General features: G+C 62.1%; 1 protein-coding gene across 2 annotated transcripts; it reads right to left on the bottom strand.

The window, feature by feature from the left end:
• Window positions 1-4485: 4485 nt before the first annotated feature.
• Window positions 4486-20765, bottom strand: CCR6 (C-C motif chemokine receptor 6). 2 transcript variants are annotated; one of them, XM_040965440.1, is made up of 3 exons: window positions 20617-20765; window positions 5994-6092; window positions 4486-5906 (listed from the first exon to the last, which is right to left on the bottom strand). In XM_040965440.1, exons 2-3 carry the CDS (start codon window positions 6000-6002, stop codon window positions 4788-4790), a joined length of 1128 nt encoding a protein of 375 aa, XP_040821374.1. In that variant the 5' UTR covers window positions 6003-6092; window positions 20617-20765; the 3' UTR covers window positions 4486-4787. The 2 variants fall into 2 exon arrangements, with proteins under 2 accessions (XP_040821374.1, XP_040821375.1); XM_040965441.1 differs by lacking the exon at window positions 20617-20765 and adding an exon at window positions 13794-14661.
• Between the last annotated feature and the right edge of the window lie 408 nt (window positions 20766-21173).

Genomic DNA, 21173 nt, shown 5'->3' with positions numbered 1-21173 from the left:
GGCAGGGACTCAGGGCGGGGCCTGGGGCCAGCAGGCTGCTCCATCTCGCCTCGCTCTGCAGCCTGTGACAAACCACACGAGCAACCTCAACTTTCCCCGTCTGCGAAATGGGACACATACACACACCCACCCTGGTAAATACTGGAAAGTTCGGTCAAGCAGCACGACAACGCCCTCGTCCAGGTCTCGGAGGTCAGCTGGAGTTTTGGGCGCTGCCCACAGCCGCGGCAAGGCGTCCCCCCATCCTCACACAGGCCCTGCTCATGGCACCTGCGCATCTGTAGGTCACCGCTGGACCTCGGCCTGCTCCCTGGTGGGCACAAGTCACTCACAGCTTACCTGCGCATGACCTGAGGCACTGCGCCCGCCGTGCAGGTGGACACGACTGGACGTCTAAAGGGACAGGCTTGCCTTCTAGTCAATTACCGTGGTGGTGTTGATTGGCAGGGGTCGGGGGCACTGTCGGGAGATGCCCTCTGTGCTCCCCTTTTCCGAGTCTGTAGAAGTTTGTACTGGCTTTACACTAAATGGGCATTGCCCACCGGACTGTCCCTGGCAGATCCTAGGTCGAAGAGCACCGCTGCCTCGCGCCTCGGTGGTTTGACAAGGCCTGCTGGGAGGAATTCAGCCAAGATTCCTCTGCAAACAGGACGCCACAAAACGCGGGGGATCCCAGGGTTTGCCACTCTCGCCCTTGTCCAGGAGCAGAGAGTTCTGCTCAGATCTGGATGGCTGGGTTCCACTCATGGTGCTGGAGGAGACTGCTCTGTCGGGGCGGGGTGGGAGGACAGGAAGATGTACGGAGGACACCATCGCCCCCACTACGGAGAGAAGGGCGGCCGACCGCAGGACCATCTCACGGCCACACACCTGAAACGGGCCCCTGTGGCTCTGAACTGCCCAAGGACAGTGAATGAGGAAAGCAGGTCAGGCCTGGTCAGCACCAACATCTGGGTGCCAGAGGGCAGTACTGCAGGGGAGAGGACAGTACTGCAGGGGAGAGGGCAGTACTGCAGGGGCGAGGGCCGTACTGCAGGGGAGAGGGCAGTACTGCAGGGGAGAGGGCAGTACTGCAGGGGAGAGGACAGTACTGCAGGGGAGAGGGCCGTACTGCAGGGGAGAGGGCAGTACTGCAGGGGCGAGGGCAGTACTGCAGGGGAGAGGGCCGTACTGCAGGGGAGAGGACAGTACTGCAGGGGAGAGGGCAGTACTGCAGGGGAGAGGGCCGTACTGCAGGGGAGAGGACAGTACTGTAGGGGAGAGGGCAGTACTGCAGGGGAGAGGGCCGTACTGCAGGGGAGAGGGCAGTACTGCAGGGGAGAGGGCCGTACTGCAGGGGAGAGGACAGTACTGCAGGGGAGAGGACAGTACTGCAGGGGAGAGGGCCGTACTGCAGGGGAGAGGGCCGTACTGCAGGGGAGAGGACAGTACTGTAGGGGAGAGGGCAGTACTGCAGGGGAGAGGGCCGTACTGCAGGGGAGAGGACAGCACTGCAGGGGAGAGGACAGTACTGTAGGGGAGAGGGCAGTACTGCAGGGGAGAGGGCAGTACTGCAGGGGAGAGGGCTGTACTGCAGGGGAGAGGGCAGTACTGCAGGGGAGAGGGCAGTACTGCAGGGGAGAGGGCAGTACTGCAGGGGAGAGGGCCGTACTGCAGGGGAGAGGGCAGTACTGTAGGGGAGAGGACAGTACTGTAGGGGAGAGGACAGCACTGCAGGGGAGAGGACAGTACTGTAGGGGAGAGGGCAGTACTGCAGGGGAGAGGGCAGCACTGTAGGGGAGAGGACAGCACTGCAGGGGAGAGGACAGTACTGTAGGGGAGAGGGCCGTACTGCAGGGGAGAGGGCAGTACTGCAGGGGAGAGGGCAGTACTGCAGGGGAGAGGGCCGTACTGCAGGGGAGAGGACAGCACTGCAGGGGAGAGGACAGTACTGTAGGGGAGAGGGCAGTACTGCAGGGGAGAGGGCAGTACTGCAGGGGAGAGGACTGTACTGCAGGGGAGAGGGCCGTACTGCAGGGGAGAGGGCCGTACTGCAGGGGAGAGGGCAGTACTGCAGGGGAGAGGGCAGTACTGCAGGGGAGAGGGCAGTACTCCAGGGGAGAGGGCAGTAGGGCAGGGGAGAGGGCAGTACTCCAGGGGAGAGGGCCGTACTGCAGGGGAGAGGGCAGTAGGGCAGGGGAGAGGGCGGTAGGGCAGGGGAGAGGGCCGTACTGCAGGGGAGAGGCAGTACTGCAGGGGAGAGGGCAGTAGGGCAGGGGAGAGGGCGGTAGGGCAGGGGAGAGGGCCGTACTGCAGGGGAGAGGACAGTACTGCAGGGGAGAGGGCAGTAGGGCAGGGGAGAGGGCCGTACTGCAGGGGAGAGGCAGTACTGCAGGGGAGAGGACAGCACTGCAGGGGAGAGGGCGGTAGGGCAGGGGAGAGGGCCGTACTGCAGGGGAGAGGGCCGTACTGCAGGGGAGAGGCAGTACTGCAGGGGAGAGGGCAGTAGGGCAGGGGAGAGGGCAGTACTGCAGGGGAGAGGGCAGTAGGGCAGGGGAGAGGGCGGTAGGGCAGGGGAGAGGGCCGTACTGCAGGGGAGAGGCAGTACTGCAGGGGAGAGGCAGTACTCCAGGGGAGAGGACAGAGAGGAGGAGACCAGAGAGCTGGAACATCGAGGAATGCCGCCCGGGTCAAACGGGAGAGTGAGCAGTGCAAGGGAAGAGAGTGTGTGTGTCCCTGCTGTCCTGTCCTGATGACAGTCTTCATAAGAAGTCCACTCTTGGCTTCTAGAATGTGGGATGTCCCCTTTACTGCACGAGGACTCTGGTTGAGCTCTGAACGCATGTGGCATCAGCCGCTGAAGCCTCTGGGACACGGTGCCCATCCGTGTTGAGACCTCCTTGGATCCTTGTGTTGGTGTGCTGGATGCTTCCCTGGCTTGCCTCGTGGGTCACTGTGGAGCCAGGAGGCACGCACAGTTCCTTTATTACCTGTGCTGTTGGCAAGCCTTTGGTTAACGCTCGCCTTGGATATCCTGTAGCTCTAGGGGTGAGACAGACCTGCTGCTGAAGCCCCCGTATGTGTGCAGGGGCAGGCACGTTCGTTCCAGAGAAGCTCCGCCCGCACCTGGGAGCCACACGTCTGCACGCGTGGGCCGTCGTCTAGGAAGGCCTTGCAGATGTGCCCCTGCTTCCATTCACGCACCTTGAGGCAAATGGCGGAGCAAGCAGTGCTGTTCCCTCCTGGGGTGACTCTGACACAACTACAGCGCAACCAGGAGCCCGGGAGAACTACCTTCTAGTTAGGACAATGCGTGTGTACATATGTAAACACACATGTGTACCGTGTGGTAGCGGAACAATCACATGGCGGTATCAATTATACATAGGGATCACACATGTGCACTCAAACTTTGATTATGGATTGTTTATTAATAAGATAGATGCAGGTCCTAGCTCACCTCCCTACTGCCACACAGCTGTGCCAGGTACAGGTGGGTGGGGGCACAGGCAGAGTACGGGGCCAGGAGGAGAAGTACACGGGCCTGGCCCTGCAGGGGCTCAGGCATGGCCAGGGGGACAGCCAGGGCAACGGTGTGTACATAAAGTCCAGGGTTTAGCAAGACCTGTGCTGTGGACGCCTTGGCCTTGTAGCTGGACGCGTGAGGCCGTCGCTGCCATGACCCGCATAGTGAGGTGAGGGAGCAGAGCCAGTTCCTGGCCGTGTCCAGCAAGCAGGTGGGCCAGGTCCCACGCTGGTTCCCCCATGCACTCCCCCTGGGTCCTGAAGCCAGGTGCCTGCCAGGCAAATGCGAGAGGCCCAACCACATTTCTTTCCTGGTCTTTGGGGTCTGGGCGAGCGTCGTCAGGAGCTGTAGGGCATTGTCCTGCGTCTCATGGGAAGGCAGGGGCCGAGGCTTGATGAGCAAGGCGCACGGGGACGAAGCGTGCTGGCACCTCCACCCTTCTCAGGGGGACTCTCCAAGTATGAGTGTTTCCACTGTGCAGCCAATGTCCCACCTGCCACCCTGGGCAGCGTGCTGACTGCCTGCTCGGCTGGGGTGGCCGCCGAGGGCCTGCAGGGGGGAAGGACGCGTGACTTTGCTCTCCCTCTGACTTCTTGGGTGTCAGTGGGGGAATGTGTGGGCTTTGCCGGACGTGTGTTCGGTGAGGTCTTCTCTCTCTCTCTCTTTTTTCTGACCACTTTTTTTTCCCTTTTCTTTCTTTCTTTCTTTTTTTTTTTTTTTTTGACATTTGTCTGTAGGGGGCAAAGTCAGAGATGGGAGAGAGAGAGAGAGAGAGCTCTTCCATCCTTCCATCCTTTGGTTCACTCTGCAAATGGTTGAAAAGGTTGGATCTGGGCCAGGCTGAAGCCAGAAGCCAGGAGCTTCTTCTGGGTCTCCCACGAGGGTGTAGGGTCCCAGGGATCTGAGCCATCCTCCGGTGCTTTCGCAGGCCGTTGGCACAGAGCTGGGAGTGGAGCAGCCGGGACGTGAGCTGATGCTCTTGTGGGATGCTGGTCCTGCAGGCGGCAGTGCTGCGTTGTTAAAGCTGTGCGCGAGCCGGAAGTGGCCATCTGACATTGCTTTAGGAACTTGTCTGAAAACTTCCAGACTTGCAAACAAGTCACTGTGACCCAGCTTGCCCAAGCCCCATGAGGGGCTCTGGGTTCACCAGCATTTCTTGGGAAGGACATTTGGGGATCTCACAGGGACCCACGTGACCCGAGAGCATGCTACAGCCCTGTCCTGTAAGACACCGGCCAGATCCTGTCGGGCATTCCCCTGTAGCCATGGCGTCCTCCACCTGTCACATGGTGAAGGACGACACATTGTCGTTGTCCACGGTCTCACTGGCCAGCCTGGCGGGGCCAGTCTCGGAGTAGGCCCTGGAGGAGGAGCTGCCGGGCACTGGGCGCTTCCTGCCCAAACACCAGAAGTCCTTCATGATCTTGAGGAAGTAGCTCCTGAACTTGTGGCCGATGAAGGCGTAGAGCACAGGGTTGAGGCAGCAGTGCAGGAAGGCCAGCACCTCCGTCACGTTCTTGGCGTAGCCGAGCAGACGCTCGCGCTCGCAGGAGCGGCCCGCGCGGCCCAGGTTGGCAGCCGTCACCAGCTGCACCGCGTTGTGGGGGATCTGGCAGGCCAGGAACACCAGCACCACAGCCAGGATGACACGGATGGCTCTGTGCCGCTTGGAATTCTGGGCCTGCACCAGCGTCTTGACGATGAACAGGTAGCAAAAGCCCATGCAGGCCAGTGGCACGAAGAAGCCGAAGAGCAGCTCGAGGCCCAGCACCAGCAGCTTCCACCGCACCGGCTCCAGCACAGTCTGGTACCTGGGCTCGCACACCTGGCGGCCCTGCAGCTCGTACTTCTGGCTGAAGGTAAAGGCCGAGCTGGAGATGACGATGGCCAGCAGCCACACGGCCAGGCAGACGGCCTTGCTGTGCGCCAAGGTCCTGGAGCGGAGCCGGAAGGACCTGGTGGCCTGCACGATGGCCACGTAGCGGTCCAGGCTCACGCAGGTGAGCAGCAGCATGCCGCAGTGGAAGTTGACGGCGTAGGTGCCCTTGAGGACTTTGCACAGGGCGTTACTGAACACCCACGTCCCGGCGGCATGGTCGACGGCCCAGAACGGCAGCGTGAGGACGAAGAGCACGTCGGCCAAGGCCATGTGCAGGAGGTAGACGTCCGTCATGGACTTGGCCTTCTTGTAGCAGGCGAAGGTGATGACCACCAGGGTGTTGCCCAGCAGGCCGAAGACGCAGATGACGGAGTAGGCCACCGGTACGAACACCCGGGAGAAGTCGCGCGCGCCCTGCTGGGAGCAGAGGAGGGCGCCGTCCTCGATGGGATAGTACGAGGCGTTCCCAAAGCCGGTGTAATCGTCCTCGAAGTAGTAGGCGTCGCTGGCGTTCAGGGTGTCCTGCGGCAGAGTTAGCAAGGTGTGAGTCCCGAGGGCCGTGGCCCGCCCAGAGGACCCCGCCCCTGCAGGTGCGTGGGAGAGCCTCACCTTGTCCATGGTGCTGCTGGGTGTGGCCTGGAAGAGGAGGCGGCCGCCAGCTCAGCCACGCAGGCTCGTCGGCAGAGGGGACAGCAGAGCAGGGAGGGTCTGAGGAGGAGAGGAAGCAAACGCAGCCTGGGTAAGACCGGGCTGCTCAAGGCACAGGTCAAGTTGCCGGCGCCGTTGGAACACGGCACTGCACTCGTTTCACACACCACACACGTGGTCGCTGAGAACAGGCCAGCAGCCTGAAAGTCACTAGCAACCAGTGACTTGGAACACGGCGCTGCACACAGTCCCTGGGTCCTCCTGCCCAGGCCCCGTGGCCTCTGTCACGGTGGCTCAGCTGGGCTTTTGCAGCCACTGCCTGTTGAGCCCCGCTGGCTGCAGGCTGGAGCACCATGACCAGCAAGTGCCGGAAGACAGGCTGAGCTGGTGTAGTCACGGAGACACCTCGGGGGAGGAGGCCACGGCCTGAGCCTGGCAGAAGGAGCAGAGCAAGCTTGCCCACTGGCCGCCAGGCTGAAGCTGAGCCTGATAGAGCGGAGGTAAAATGCTATTGTTGGGCAGTGTGAGGTTCCTTTGTGTAAAGAAAACTGCTGCTTTGCTAGGCCAGGAGGCGCCTGGACTTTGGGAGGATTCTGCTTTAGTGATAAATCTGTTCTTTGCTGTCCTGCAACTTTGTGAACCCAGGTGTAGGGGGGCAGGGGCACAATTCTTCCCCATCCCAGGAACAGGAGGAAGATAAGGGTGTGAGAATAGGATGAGCCGTACAGATAATGGGTGTGGGAACAGAACAGGCTGCCTGTGCCCTCTGGGGGTTGACTAGCTCGCACCCTGACGTCCGGGGGCTTTAGCCTGGACTCTAACAAGCCCGGGTCATGAGGGCTGTGTGGCTGAAAGCCAGGCGGGGTGCGGCCTCGGGCACCACAGTGACCAGACCAGGAAGCGTGGCAAATCCCCCCTCTGTGGTTTGCATCCGCTGCCATCCGCTAGCAGGCCGAATCAACGCAGTGTGGGGGGACACAGGGTCTGGGAGCAGCTGGGAGGTGGGGCGGTAGGGGGCTGAGCAGGGACCGAGTGTGGGAGCTGCCACGGGGCCCCCTTAGGGTAGCTGGAGCTGCCTTCGTGGGCACGTGGAGGACACTCCTGGCTTTTGGCTGGCCCAGCTCTGACTGCTGCTGGCAGCTGCAGAGCAAACCAGCAGGTGGAAGCTCTCTTTCGCTTTGTTTCTGTCTGTAGCTCTGACTTCAAATAAGTGAGTAAATCTAACATCAATCACTTGAAACAGCTTCAACACCCTGGGGTGCCTGCCCAGCCGCAGTGGCTGATGCCTGTGGGTAGGAGCACAGACTGGGGCAAGAGCCCACAGCTCCGTGGCAGAAAGAGGGGGAGACAGCACAGTCAGGCTCGGCCAGGATGGATCTCCCAAGGACAAGAGAGCCAGGCTGGGCAGGGCGTGTCACAGAGGAGAGACAGAGCCAGGCTGGGCACAGGGCGTGTCACGGGGAGGGACAGAGCCAGGCTGGGCACAGGGCGTGTCACAGAGGAGGGACAGAGCCAGGCTGGGCACAGGGCGTGTCACGGGGGAGGGACAGAGCCAGGCTGGGCACAGGGCGTGTCACAGAGGAGGGACAGAGCCAGGCTGGGCACAGGGCATGTCACGGGGGAGGGACAGAGCCAGGCTGGGCACAGGGCATGTCACAGAGGAGAGACAGAGCCGGGCTGGGCACAGGGCATGTCACAGTGGAAGGACAGAGCCAGGCTGGGCACAGGGCGTGTCACGGGGAGGGACAGAGCCAGGCTGGGCACAGGGCGTGTCACAGTGGAAGGACAGAGCCAGGCTGGGCACAGGGCGTGTCACGGGGGAGGGACAGAGCCAGGCTGGGCACAGGGCGTGTCACAGGGGAGGGACAGAGCCAGGCTGGGCACAGGGCATGTCACGGGGGAGGGACAGAGCCAGGCTGGGCACAGGGCATGTCACAGAGGAGAGACAGAGCCGGGCTGGGCACAGGGCATGTCACAGTGGAAGGACAGAGCCAGGCTGGGCACAGGGCGTGTCACGGGGAGGGACAGAGCCAGGCTGGGCACAGGGCGTGTCACAGTGGAAGGACAGAGCCAGGCTGGGCACAGGGCGTGTCACAGAGGAGGGACAGAGCCAGGCTGGGCACAGGGCGTGTCACAGAGGAGGGACAGAGCCAGGCTGGGCACAGGGCGTGTCACGGGGGAGGGACAGAGCCAGGCTGGGCACAGGGCGTGTCACAGAGGAGGGACAGAGCCAGGCTGGGCACAGGGCATGTCACAGTGGAAGGACAGAGCCAGGCTGGGCACAGGGCGTGTCACAGAGGAGGGACAGAGCCAGGCTGGGCACAGGGCGTGTCACAGAGGAGGGACAGAGCCAGGCTGGGCACAGGGCGTGTCACGGGGGAGGGACAGAGCCAGGCTGGGCACAGGGCGTGTCACAGAGGAGGGACAGAGCCAGGCTGGGCACAGGGCATGTCACGGGGGAGGGACAGAGCCAGGCTGGGCACAGGGCATGTCACAGAGGAGAGACAGAGCCGGGCTGGGCACAGGGCATGTCACAGTGGAAGGACAGAGCAGGCTGGGCAGGCGTGCGGGGGGGACAGGCTGGGCACAGGGCATGTCACAGTGGAAGGACAGAGCCAGGCTGGGCACAGGGCATGTCACAGGGGAGGGACAGAGCCAGGTTGGGCACAGGGCATGTCACAGGGGAGGGACAGAGCCAGGTTGGGCACAGGGCGTGTCACGGGGGAGGGACAGAGCCAGGTTGGGCACAGGGCATGTCACAGTGGAAGGACAGAGCCAGGTTGGGCACAGGGCGTGTCACAGAGGAGGGACAGAGCCAGGCTGGGCACAGGGCGTGTCACGGGGGAGGGACAGAGCCAGGCTGGGCACAGGGCATGTCACAGGGGAGAGACAGAGCCAGGCTGGGCACAGGGCGTGTCACAGAGGAGGGACAGAGCCAGGCTGGGCACAGGGCGTGTCACGGGGGAGGGACAGAGCCAGGCTGGGCACAGGGCGTGTCACGGGGGAGGGACAGAGCCAGGCTGGGCACAGGGCGTGTCACAGAGGAGGGACAGAGCCAGGCTGGGCACAGGGCATGTCACGGGGGAGGGACAGAGCCAGGCTGGGCACAGGGCATGTCACAGAGGAGAGACAGAGCCGGGCTGGGCACAGGGCATGTCACAGTGGAAGGACAGAGCCAGGCTGGGCACAGGGCGTGTCACGGGGAGGGACAGAGCCAGGCTGGGCACAGGGCGTGTCACGGGGAGGGACAGAGCCAGGCTGGGCACAGGGCATGTCACGGGGGAGGGACAGAGCCAGGTTGGGCACAGGGCGTGTCACAGGGGAGGGACAGAGCCAGGTTGGGCACAGGGCGTGTCACAGGGGAGGGACAGAGCCAGGCTGGGCACAGGGCATGTCACAGTGGAAGGACAGAGCCAGGTTGGGCACAGGGCATGTCACAGGGGAGGGACAGAGCCAGGTTGGGCACAGGGCATGTCACAGGGGAGGGACAGAGCCAGGTTGGGCACAGGGCATGTCACAGGGGAGGGACAGAGCCAGGCTGGGCACAGGGCGTGTCACAGAGGAGGGTCAGAGCCGGGCTGGGCACAGGGCATGTCACAGTGGAAGGACAGAGCCAGGTTGGGCACAGGGCGTGTCACAGGGGAGGGACAGAGCCAGGCTGGGCACAGGGCGTGTCACAGAGGAGGGTCAGAGCCGGGCTGGGCACAGGGCATGTAACAGTGGAAGGACAGAGCCAGGTTGGGCACAGGGCGTGTCACAGGGGAGGGACAGAGCCAGGTTGGGCTGGGCCCTTGGGGCCACGTGGGCTCGCTCATGTGGTATACACACCGGCCCCCTTCCCATGCAGTCACATCTCAGCAAATTAAGGAAGTGTAGACCCGTGACTCAATCTGAAATCTGGATGTCATTGAGATGAGGAACTGGTTTGCTTGTGGTAGGGACAGCTCGAGGTGGTGACAGCTGCCCACATGGGTTGCTCCACCGGGAGAAGACCTCCTCTGGGCACTGGGCTGACAGTGGGAAGGCGCTTCTCGCTGCATGAGACGACAAGGCCTCCACCCTCTCCCTGGGCTGAGGATGTTGCTGACATACTGCGTGAGACGTAAGAATCCCCACAACAAACTCCAGATGGAACCAGCTCAAAGCCAGCAGGGAGTACAGCAGACCTGGCACAAGTCCACCACCTGAGCGTGTCCCTCCCGTGGCAGAGAGCCGGGTGGAGGGGCCGAGTGAAAGGCATCAAGCCGGGCTTTAGCCTGGCCCACCCGGCGTGCTCCACCAAATCCCAGCTGGGCTCAGGAGTGATACAGAGGGAGTGTGCGTTCATTCCTGCAAGTGTGGAAGGCAGAGGGGCCCGGCCATGCGGCGTGGGCTGCTTCACGGTGCCTGCCAAGGAGCAGGAAAACAGGCATGCCAGCTCTGCCCATGACCACCGAGCAGGGCATGGACCCCGCCCCCTGGGGCTCTGCCAGCACCGTGGGTTTTGGCCTAGGGAGACCAGTACCAGTCTCAGAGCCAGGGGGTGGGGGTGACCAGTTGTGAGCTTCGGGAGTTTCACGTGGGGCAATAGTCGCCAAGCCACACACCTGCACTGAGGGGCCACAGCCTGGGGAAGGCAGTCAGCAGCTGACGTTTGGGCATGGTAGCAAAGCCAGCAGTCCAGGGTGCAGCAGCCTGACTCAGTCCATGATGCTGAGTCAAGCCACGGAAGACGCAACCACAGGAGGCAGTGGACACAAAGCAGCCGCAGCGATGAAAACCTGGCCCGGGTTGGAGCCAGATGTTCAGCCCCAAACCAGGGGAGGCAGGCAGATCAGAGCCATCCACTCCTCTCCAAAAAGGCTCCAGGCACCCCTTTCCCGAAGCACGTGGGGGCTACAGAGTGACATCTGGACCTCGACTCAGGGAGACAGCCCGACCCTCTTGCGTGTCCTGCGTCGGCCTCCCCGTGTGCACAGGGCGATGCTGGGTGGTGGCTCAGACCTCCCAGGATTAGAATCGTGGGATTTTTCAGAGCAAGTAGCTTGCAGGGCCGCCCCTTGCTCTCCCCTCCATAGACCCTCGTGGGAGGCAGCCACTCCCTGGCTGGGCCATGCTTTAGGCGGAGCAGCCACAGGCCTGAAGGCTCCTGGCGCTGTCCACGCTGGAGTGCGGGTGAGGGGCACAGGGACCACAGGAGAGCACGCAGCCAGTAGGTGCCAGTGTCCAGGGGCTGCCCACAGACACATGTGCCCCACCCAGGGCGTGGCGGGCCTGGCACGGGCCTCCGCCTCCGGCATCGTGGAGGACTCAGTCGAGAAGCCCTGTTAGTACCACGGGTGTCGCTGTGGGGTCTGGCACTTCATGTCCATCTGGTCTGTACTCTACCCCACGGGGGGGGTCGGTTCCTACAGAGCGAGGCAGCCCCCGGGGGCCGAGAGCAGCATTTGGAAGGGGTCCTAGAGACGCCGAGGGTGGACAAGCGAAGGGCTGCTCCACTCTGCCTGGCCTGTCCTCCAGTCAGGGCCCCAAGCAGCCCACCTCCCCTGGAGCCCTCAGCTCAGAGTCACAGCTAGGAAGTGTTGATGTGGGGGACAAGTGGCCTCCTTCCCTGTCTGGAGCCAGGCGCAGTGGCTCCTGGGGCCAGTGCTGTGCCCGCAGCAGGAAGCAGGGCAGGCATCGCTGTCTGAGGGCGCCGAGCACGGCCACGGGGACCCTCTCCCGGCCCCAGCAGCAGGTGCGTCTCGTCCCGCAGCAGCCCCGTGGAACGGCAGTGTGGGTGCCTCCCACACGCACCTGCGGGTTCTCTGCTTGCTCTGGACATCGCAGACCTAGAAGTCGGCGGTTGTGAGAAGCAGCCGTGAACGGTCCTCTTCCTCTTTCAGAGAGAACTGTGATGACCTGGGTCTTCCTGCGGCTTTGGCATTTCAGGTTTGACACTGTGGGAACATGCCACCCTTGACACTGAAACACAAGGCTTGGGATCCACCGAGACGGAAGGTGAGCTCACTGCACCTGCGGCCACTTGGGGTTTCCAAGGTGCTTTCTGATCTGCGACCCAGAGGGCTCTCCCATCCACAGGTCCACTCCTCCAGATGCCTACGAGGGCCCAGCGGGGTCCAGGAGCCGGGCATCAGTGCAGGGCTCCCTGGTGGGTGGCAAGGCCCTGCTCCTTTCTGGGAGGAACAGGGGCTTGCCCACCAGGCCATACCTACACCTTGACTTTCATTGTCCCGATGATTGCATCATTGCCTTGGAGAAGCAAGTGCTGCTTTCAGAGCAAAACAAAAAAAAGCGCTGACTTGTAATTGTAAGCCAATAAAGTCCTGTGGCTTCCTGAAGCTGTTCTTAGTAAGTAGAGAGGAAAGTGTCCCGCAGCGTGGCAAGCACTGACTCATTCAGAGACGGCAGGAACCCCAGTAAGTGGCCTGTGAAGACCCATCGCCCCCAGGAGCCAGGGAGGCCAAGCAGGGAGCCCACAGGCATTGACGCACCTGCCAGCGGTTCCCTGGCAGGCTTCGGGGTCCTCCAGCCATGGAGGTGACCCCAGCAGATGAGCAACAGCCCAAAGCCGCCTAGTGTGGCCAGTCCTGGGCAGATCCGGCAGTGGGCGGGGCAGAGCAGCCCTGGGGGATCCCAGAGCAGGCAGGAGGGGCTTGGCCCAGGGCTGACCTGGCCAAGGACACCAACAGGCAACTTTGTCCGAAGAACTCACTGGAATCCTCATTCGATGGCGTAATCTCTGGTTCAAATCCCACTGGCTCCACTAGTGGTCCAGCTCCCTGTTAAGCAGTGGAGGATAACCCTTCCTTCCTGGGAAGCAGTGGAGGACAACCCAGCTAGCTGGGGTCCTGCACCCGTGTGGCAGACCCTGGTGAAGCTCCGGGATCCTGTCCCAGCCCTGGCTTTGTGGCCATTTGCGGAGTGAACCAGCAAACGGAAAATCTCTCTCTAACTCTTTCAATGAAATAAAGCTTTAAAAAGAAGAGCGGCTCGAGTGGCTGCGCCAGGCCCCGCTGACCTGAGCGCTGCGCCTGCCCCACGCGGGCCTGCGGGCACCCAGTGGAACGTGTGCTACTTCCTTCCGCTTTCCGGCGGCCGCGGGGAGCCAGGTTTTTTCCAGTGATTTGCCTCACGGTTTCTCATTTCTCGGCTCCTTCTGCTTCTCCGAGACTTCACATCTTCTTTTGTATTTGCAGCCATGGCGTCCTTGGCATTCCCGCAGTGCCCGCCCGGGCTGGAACCCTGGGGTCGCAGCTGTGAGGCAGCCAGCTCTGCCCATGGAGACATGCTGCTGTGGCCGAGGCCAGCTTCAGGACGGCAGCTGCGGCTGCCATCGGAGCCTGCCCAGGCCAGAGCCGAGCTTCCCTGCCATCCCCTGCCCTCACCGCCCTCCAGTCGGCCCCACTCCGGCCTCCGACCCGGTGTCCTGTGTGCACGCATCGCTTGCTGCCTTCCAAACACCTCCCGGCCAGATCTGTCGCAGTCAACCTGTGCACGCACTCAAAGAAGCGTGGTTTTCTCCAGCCTGCAGCCCACAGCAGCGGCCAGCCATGCCAGCATGCTACCAGCCATGCTACCGGGCCAGCACACCCTGAGGGGAAGGAGGGGCCGAAAACAACAGGACTTTGGGTGCAGGAGGGCGAAGACCCGTCCTAGGTGTGAACATGCTGCCGGCTGGCCCCTGGGAATGCTGACCAGGAAACTGCCCCACCCCTGACGCTCCCGTCTGGCTCCGGGCCAAAGAAGGGAGCCAGGTGTGGCAAGAGCAGCCTCACTTACCTTCGGAAGTGCTGCGGTCCCAGGTGACTGTCCCCCACAGCCCCAGTGGGGTGGCCAGCCCATCAGTCAGACACAATCTCTGACAGGCGTTCACAGAATCCTGTGAGGCTAGGGCCTGCAAAAGCAGGCTACTTACTGAGTTACCACTTCCTATTTCAAAGTTACGCCTATCTGCCCAAACGCCAATGGTTAACCATGTACATCCTGTTGGTGATAAAACGATCCCTGAGAAGAGGGTCAGCAGGCCGAGGCCGGGGGCCGCCCCCAGCCTGATGGTCCCCCAGGAGCCTGCTGGACAAGCCCGGGAGCCCATGGGCAGGACTGGGAGCAGAGCCTGGGGCTCCAGAGACACTGGGGACCCCATGAGTCCCGCTCTCAGCTGGACAGGCCCGGGAGTCCATGGAAAGGGCTGGGAGCAGAGCCCGGAGCTACCGTGATGCTGGGCACCCCATGCACCCCACCCTCAGCTGCTCAGCTGAGGCAGGAAAGCCATGACTAGGGTGCCTGAAGACTCAGGTGTGGGTGTCCATGTGGTTGAACCCAGAGAGCAAAGGGAGTCCGGAGTCACAGCCATTGCCATCTGGGGCTGGGAGCCAGCATCAGGGATCACGACAGGGTGTCCAGCAAAGAGATGCAGCCGGTGCCACAAGCAGGCCTGGACCGACCCGGTGTGCAACAGCAGGCCTGACCATGCGGGACCATCCACAGCTCCCACTGCTCTGAGAACCCTGATGAACCTGTCTATCCCTGAGCCCAGTGCAGCCTGGCGCTGCCGCTATGATTTGGTGGACAAGAGCGAGCCCTTGGCGGAACCTGCTGCTGCCCATCGCCCAGCTCGTGTCCCAGTCCCAAGGCTACCTGCTCTGTTGGGTGGCAGACCTGGGCAGTGCCTGGATTACAGGGCTCCAGCGCCGGGGTCCCTAGGCTGCTCTGTAGGTACAAATCTCCCCGCCCCTTCCTACCCCGAGGCCTGTGGGACCCAGCCCTACTGCTCCAGGAAGGAGCCCTGCAGTGGGGAGCCCAGTGCCCCTTCCTGCCAGCACTGCCCACAGGGCGGGCAGCGCGGGGAGGCCATCCTTCTCCCTCAGCCTCAACGATGACGCCTCTGTTGCTTCCTGGCAGTCGGGGGCACCAGGAGCATGTGCCCAGGGCACGTGGCCTTGTCCTTCCTGTACTGTCCCTCTCTCACTGACAGGGCCTTCCACATGAGGGGACGAGGTCATGCCTCCCCCCACATCCTCAGCCCTGTGCATGGCCTGCCCAGGGACAGGGAAGGGCAGAAGGCAGCTGCGGCTTTGCTGCATGCTGCTAACCAACACCAGACAGAAGCGGCATGCTGAGCGTGGACCATGGACACGTCTGCCCTGGCCTGGACATTCATGGCATGGACGGACCGACCACCAAGAGGCAAGGGGAAGGAGAAGCCTCCTCAGGAGTGGCCTCTTCCATCTGCCCTCTCTGGCCAGGGGAAGTGAGGGGACAGGGCCGTCTCCACCCGCACTGTGCCCCTGCTCTTGGGGCCAGGGATCCCCTGCCCCCATCTCAGCATGAAGTCCGCAGCGCAGTATACACATCCTGGGAGACCTGGCCTCCTCTCGCCTCTCTCCGGGGGACCCTCACTTGGAGAGCAAGCCTTCCTCACACTGAAACCTGCCTGCTGACCAGGACAGCGCAAGGAACAACAGAAGTCCAGCGCTGATGCTGTGGCATGGCAGCTGAAACTGCTGTGTGCCATGCTGCGTCCCTGCTGCTCTGCTTCTGGTCCAGCTCCCTGCCTGTGGTCTGGGAGGGAGCAGGGAAGGACCCAGTGCTGGGGAGACCAGGAAGAACTCCTGCTTCTTGCCCTGGCCACTGTGGCCATCTGGAAGATGGACCGTGGATGCAAGATCTCTCTCTCCCTGTCTCAATGAAACTCTGACTCTGCAATAAGTGAATCTTAAAAAGAAGAAACAGCAAGTGCCGCAGGACACAACCTCATGCTCTCCAGGAACTGCTTCCCTTCTGGCGGCTGACGACAAAGCGGAAAGTGCATCGGGGCTGGCGCTGTGGTGCCGTGGGTGAAGCTGCCACTGGTCATGTCTGCATCCCAGGGGGTGCCGGTTCAAGACTAGGCCGTTCCACTTCCAATCCAGCTCCCTGCCAAGGAGCGTGGGAGAGCAGCAGGGATGGCAGAAGGAGGAGGACAAGTGGAGGTTCTGGCAGCTGGTTCAGTGCAAAGCCCAGCTGTGAGGACAGTGGGTGTTAGGGCTCCAACAGCGGGGCGCTCAGACCCGTCAGTTCACCCCAGGCTGCAAAGGCAGTCCCTTCTCCTGAGGGTCTGGGGACACCGGCCACAGCAGGGAGGGGAGGGGACACTAAGGGGGTGCTGCTCCTTGTATGAGTGAACAGACGGTAAGAGCGGGCAGCAGGGGCCGGCAGCACCGTGCCCGGGCCACCCCCGGGACGCACGGCAACGCTGCTGCAGAGATGTGAGCTCAGTGCGGTTGGGGTCTGGCCCGAGTGCTCCCAGCCTACGGTTTCCTCTATGTCACAGTAAAGAGGCAACTTACACATGATGTCAGCAGAGCCCCAGGAGCAACACAGCACATCTGACGGGAGGCATTACCCTGGGGTTTTTGCAAGCATCTGCCAGACTGCAGGTTGGGGCCCTCCGCTCACTGAGCGCCCCACAGGCGGTCCACCTTGGTGATTCGGGGGCTGCACCGAGCCGACAGTGGGACACAGAAGGAGGTCCCTCGCTTTATGCCCCAGGGAACACACACAGCTGCGGTCAAGCACACTCTGGAGCCAGCAGTCCAGCACGAACACCAAGACCCTGTGTGCCCTCCAAAGGCTCCAGGTGGAGGGGCTCCGTGAGGCCCACGGGGCGGGGGCTCTGTGAGGTCTCCTGGGTCTCCATCCGTGCCTGCTATGTCACTCAGCCTCTTGCTGGTCCTCCCAGGACCAGGGCAGGGTCAGCCTGGCCAGGGTCATCCAATGACAGCTAAGAAAGTCAAATCTCACTGAGAGAAAGCTGCTCCCTTGAACTCGTGCACCTAACGCCAAGGAGCCAGAGCCACAGCCGTGTGTGCTGGCCCCAAAGTGGCTGCACCTGGGGACAAGCATGGGCAGGAAGTGGGATCCAGAGCAGTCTCCAACTTAGTCAGGAAGATGGCATCCCAAGGATGCCAGTGCTCCTCTCTGGACAGGTGCAGGTTAGCCGGGTGGGAACACCTGGCTCAAAGCTGGAGAAGCAGGTGAGCCCAGAGGGGACATGGAGGACACGCGCTGGGCAGGTGAGCCCGGAGGGGACACGGAGGACACGTGCTGGGCACACAGGTGAGCCCAGAGGGGACACGGAGGACACGTGCTGGGCAGGTGAGCCCGGAGGGGACATGGAGGACACGCGCTGGGCACACAGGTGAGTCCAGAGGGGACATGGAGGACACGTGCTGGGCAGGTGAGCCCGGAGGGGACACGGAGGACACGTGCTGGGCAGGTGAGCCCAGAGGGGACACAGAAGACACGTGCTGGGCAGGTGAGCCCGGAGGGGACACGGAGGACACGCGCTGGGCACACAGGTGAGTCCAGAGGGGACATGGAGGACACGTGCTGGGCAGGTGAGCCCGGAGGGGACACGGAGGACACGTGCTGGGCACACAGGTGAGCCCAGAGGGGACATGGAGGACACGTGCTGGTCAGGTGAGTGAGTCCCAAGGGGACATGGAGGACACGCGCTGGGCAGGCAAGTGAGCACCAGGAGCCCAGAGCCTCTGTGGTGCCCGGCAGTGACCATCCAATTAAGCCTTTGGCGGGTGGACAGCCTACGCCACAGACTTTTAACTCTACCATGAGACTCCCAAGAAGGCAGAGTTGTGGAGGCAGCATGGTCGATGAGCTTTTGCAGCCCTGGGGAGTTGGCAGGCAAACCATCGCCACCCGGCAAAGGCACTGGCCGGCTTTGACTTCACCTGCATCTTCAGAGGACAGAGGCATGGAGATCCTGGGGAACACCAAAAAGGGAGCCAGAGACCCCACAAGGGCCTGCAGTGGGCTGGCACAGCGAGCCGGTCCTAAGGAGTTGGCTGTGGTCCACCTGGGGACTAAATCGGTGCTCCTATAAGATGGTGACCTTGCAGGTGCCGGCTCAAAGAACTGCATTGTAATGCCAGCCCCTTGCTCAAACTTTTTAAAAACACCAGCAACCTGCTCCCTGAGGGCATGGCAGGCTCTTCTGGAAGAATGGTTAGCCAGCAGGGTGAGGGTTCTGGGAAGGCAGAACGTCCATCCACTCTACAAATCCAGAGAGAAAGCACGGGGCCCAGGGTGCCTCTCCGCGCACATCCTGTCCTCTCCGGAGCCCACCCTGGGTCAGCGGGAATGGGCAGCACCCTAGCAGGTCATGTGTCTCGACACGGGCATGCACATGTTGCAGCTTCAACCGATTTCTCAGAATCTGCACAGACACAAACTGAGAAGGCCAAAAGAGAATGACTTGCTCCCTGTCTAGCCATATATCTCTATGTCCAGTGTTGCTCACATGGGCTGACATGCCTGCTGGCACACCAGCAAAAAACAAAACAAAACAAAAAAAAAGCTGAAAGCCAACAGTCTTCCCGGGCAGGGTGGGAGCTTCCAGGCAGACAGGAGGCCCTGGGTAAGTCAGAGAGAGGATGTGTGTGAGCCTCGTGCCTCCTCACCGCTGCCCGCACGCCTTGCGGGAAGAGCCGAGCTGACTTAGAGAGCTGCTACAGAAATGAGTCAGGACACCGACCACAGAACCACCACTGTTCCCGGCAGGCAACACCGCTGCAGCCTAGGACAGGCAGGGCCCGCAGCTGGGCGGGCACAGCAGCAGCAAGTCCATCCCGGCACAAGGGATCCCTGGGCTCAGGCCTTCTGCCCGCAGGTGCGCTGTGTTGGTGCACACCTCCTGGAAGACCATGGGCCAAGCAGGTGTGACAGATGAGACCTTGCCATCCACACCACCTTGGGATGGCTGCTGGGCAGGAACCCCTGAGCAGGAAGGAGCTAGAAGGGCTCAGCTTATTCCTGGAAGCTGTTGCTCACTCAGCTGGGAGGCTCCGTGAGTGCCGAGCGCCAAGGAGCTGAGAACAGAGCCTGGACGCAGTAGTGGGATCAGGGCGCATACCAGAGGGGCAGGGGCTGCCAGCTGCTGCCCACACCAGACGCAAGGTAACCTGAGCAGCCTCCCTGTGCACTGGGGCCTCTTGCTGTGACTGGGCCACAGTGACCTGCTGTCCCCGGACACAGATGGCTGCCACACCAGCCCCTGCAGCTTCTGCTGTTCATGAACCTTCTCGCGCCAGCTGCTCCACCTGCTTCCCTCACACCATTTCCTCCTTCAGATCCGCTCACTCCACCCTCCAAACAAACAGAAGCGAGGAGTGTGCCTGCGCCGGGATGCTTGGTCCTCTGGGACACGGAGTCTTCCTCAGACCCCGAGGTCTAGGCTGCACTGGCCTCCTCCCGTCTCCATTCAGCACCGTGGCAGGCATCACTCGGTTCTCGGGGAAGCCTGCTCCTTGCCGAATCTGAGGCCTGCAGGGTGAGAATCTCGCTGAGCCACATTCAGCGCATGGACATGGCACGTGTCCATGTGGTGATGCGCCCAGCCCTGCTGGCCCCGGGCAGCCTCTCAGCAGAGCTGCACCTGTCTGAGTGTGCGCCCGAGATCTCTCCCGGGAGGAGCGCCACGTGGCCCGGGGCCTGGACCCTCGGCTCTATTTTTGCTGCAGAGTCTTCCGGCCTCGCTTCCTCTTTCTCAGCTTGTCTTGGAGGTTGGTGTGATTAGAAGAGAGACTTCCAGGTACATGAAGGCTGGGAGGTTACGACGTCTAAGAGCATAGGACTCCAGAGAGCGCCCAGTGCACACCCTGGACGCATGAGGCCCAGTGTCTCCTGGAAGCCATGAAGTCCATTCGGAAGAGAAACTGCACGGCCCCAGGCCTTCACTCTAACGGGCAGCCATGTGTGCAAGCGACATAAATACACCAACCCACAGCACTGTGACACACATCGCTGCTGTTTGTCACTTTCACTTGGAAGAAGATGTGGTCACAGAACCCCTCCTGGGAGCTGCGATGCCTTGGGGGCTCCTCAGCCACCCCGAAACGAATGCTGGGGCCCACATCCACAGGGGGCACCGATGCTCGCCCACAGCCCCTGCAGAGCCCCCACTCCCGGCCTGCCCCGGGATGGCCTGCCCGGTGTCCCATCCTGCCACACAGCCCAGAGCAGCTGCAGGAGCCCCCGTGCTCAGCTGGCCGGCAGGACCTGCAGGGTCTTACGGAAGGCGGCCATGGCCCACATGACTCCAGCCAGTGCCACAGCTGCCGTGGCCATGTCTGGAAACCATAGCAGCAGAAGCGGCCAGCTTTAGAATCCAAGCGACGTGGGCCAGCCCTGCATGCTGCGTGCACGCTGCCTGAGCCTTCAACTCAGTCTCCTCAGGTGGAAGACAAGCAGCCAGCCCTCCTGCCAGCACTGCCACCGCAGCCACACTTAGGACACGGGTCAGCCCAGGTCACTCACAACCACACCTGGGACACGGGTCAGCCCAAGTCACTCACAGCCACACCTGGGACAAGGGTCAGCTCAGGTCACTCACAGCACACGGATGAACCCCCTTGCAGAACATGCATGCAGGACACATGACAGAGCGGGCATCTCTGCCACTCCTGGGCGTTGTTTAAACTGTGGGTACTCTGTCCACAAAAGGGGCTCCTGCGCCCCTCTGCGCCTCCCCGTCACCCCCAGTGCACCCATGCTGCCCAGCACAACAGCAACGCAGCATTTTCTGAAACTGAGGAGACACACATACCTGTGACCGAGCAGCCTCCTGTGGCACGCGCTGGTCGTCCCGGGATTGGCGTGACCGCGCTGTCCTGGCTGGGCCTGGGCCGTGGACCTCGGGACCTCCTAGGCAGCCCTGCCCCTCCGCCACACGCACTGCGGGGACCCGTTCCCCACAGGCATGCGCCTAACATGGCATGAAGTCATAAACAAGGCAGAGGGAGGGCGCAAGCTTATGTAACTAGGTCACTTGGCAGGTTCAATCTTAGATGCAAATTTTTTTTTGTTTCAGAATTATGAGTCTGTGGAATATTTCTTGAATCTTCCTGGAAATCACCCTTGAATTAGAATGGTTGCAGAACTCCACATAAAACCCACACAGAACTCGACGCCAGCCACCCACATTCCTGGCCTTAACACAATAAAAACCATAAAAGCACGGATGGTGAACCCCGCAGAAGGGGGAGCCCCAGACCCCCACAGGAGACCCCCAGCCTGCCTCGGCCGCACAGCTCCGGGGCCCCTTCCTCAGCTGCGGCCACCTGCTGCCGCCGTGGCTGGGTCAGCTTCTTGGTCGGGTCAGCT

This window comes from Ochotona curzoniae, unplaced genomic scaffold (genome assembly GCF_017591425.1).
Source record: "Ochotona curzoniae isolate NIBS_2020 unplaced genomic scaffold, NIBS_Ocur_1.0 scaffold_3890, whole genome shotgun sequence".
Classification (NCBI taxonomy): domain Eukaryota; kingdom Metazoa; phylum Chordata; class Mammalia; order Lagomorpha; family Ochotonidae; genus Ochotona; species Ochotona curzoniae.
This window is presented reverse-complemented; position numbering and strand designations above follow the sequence as displayed.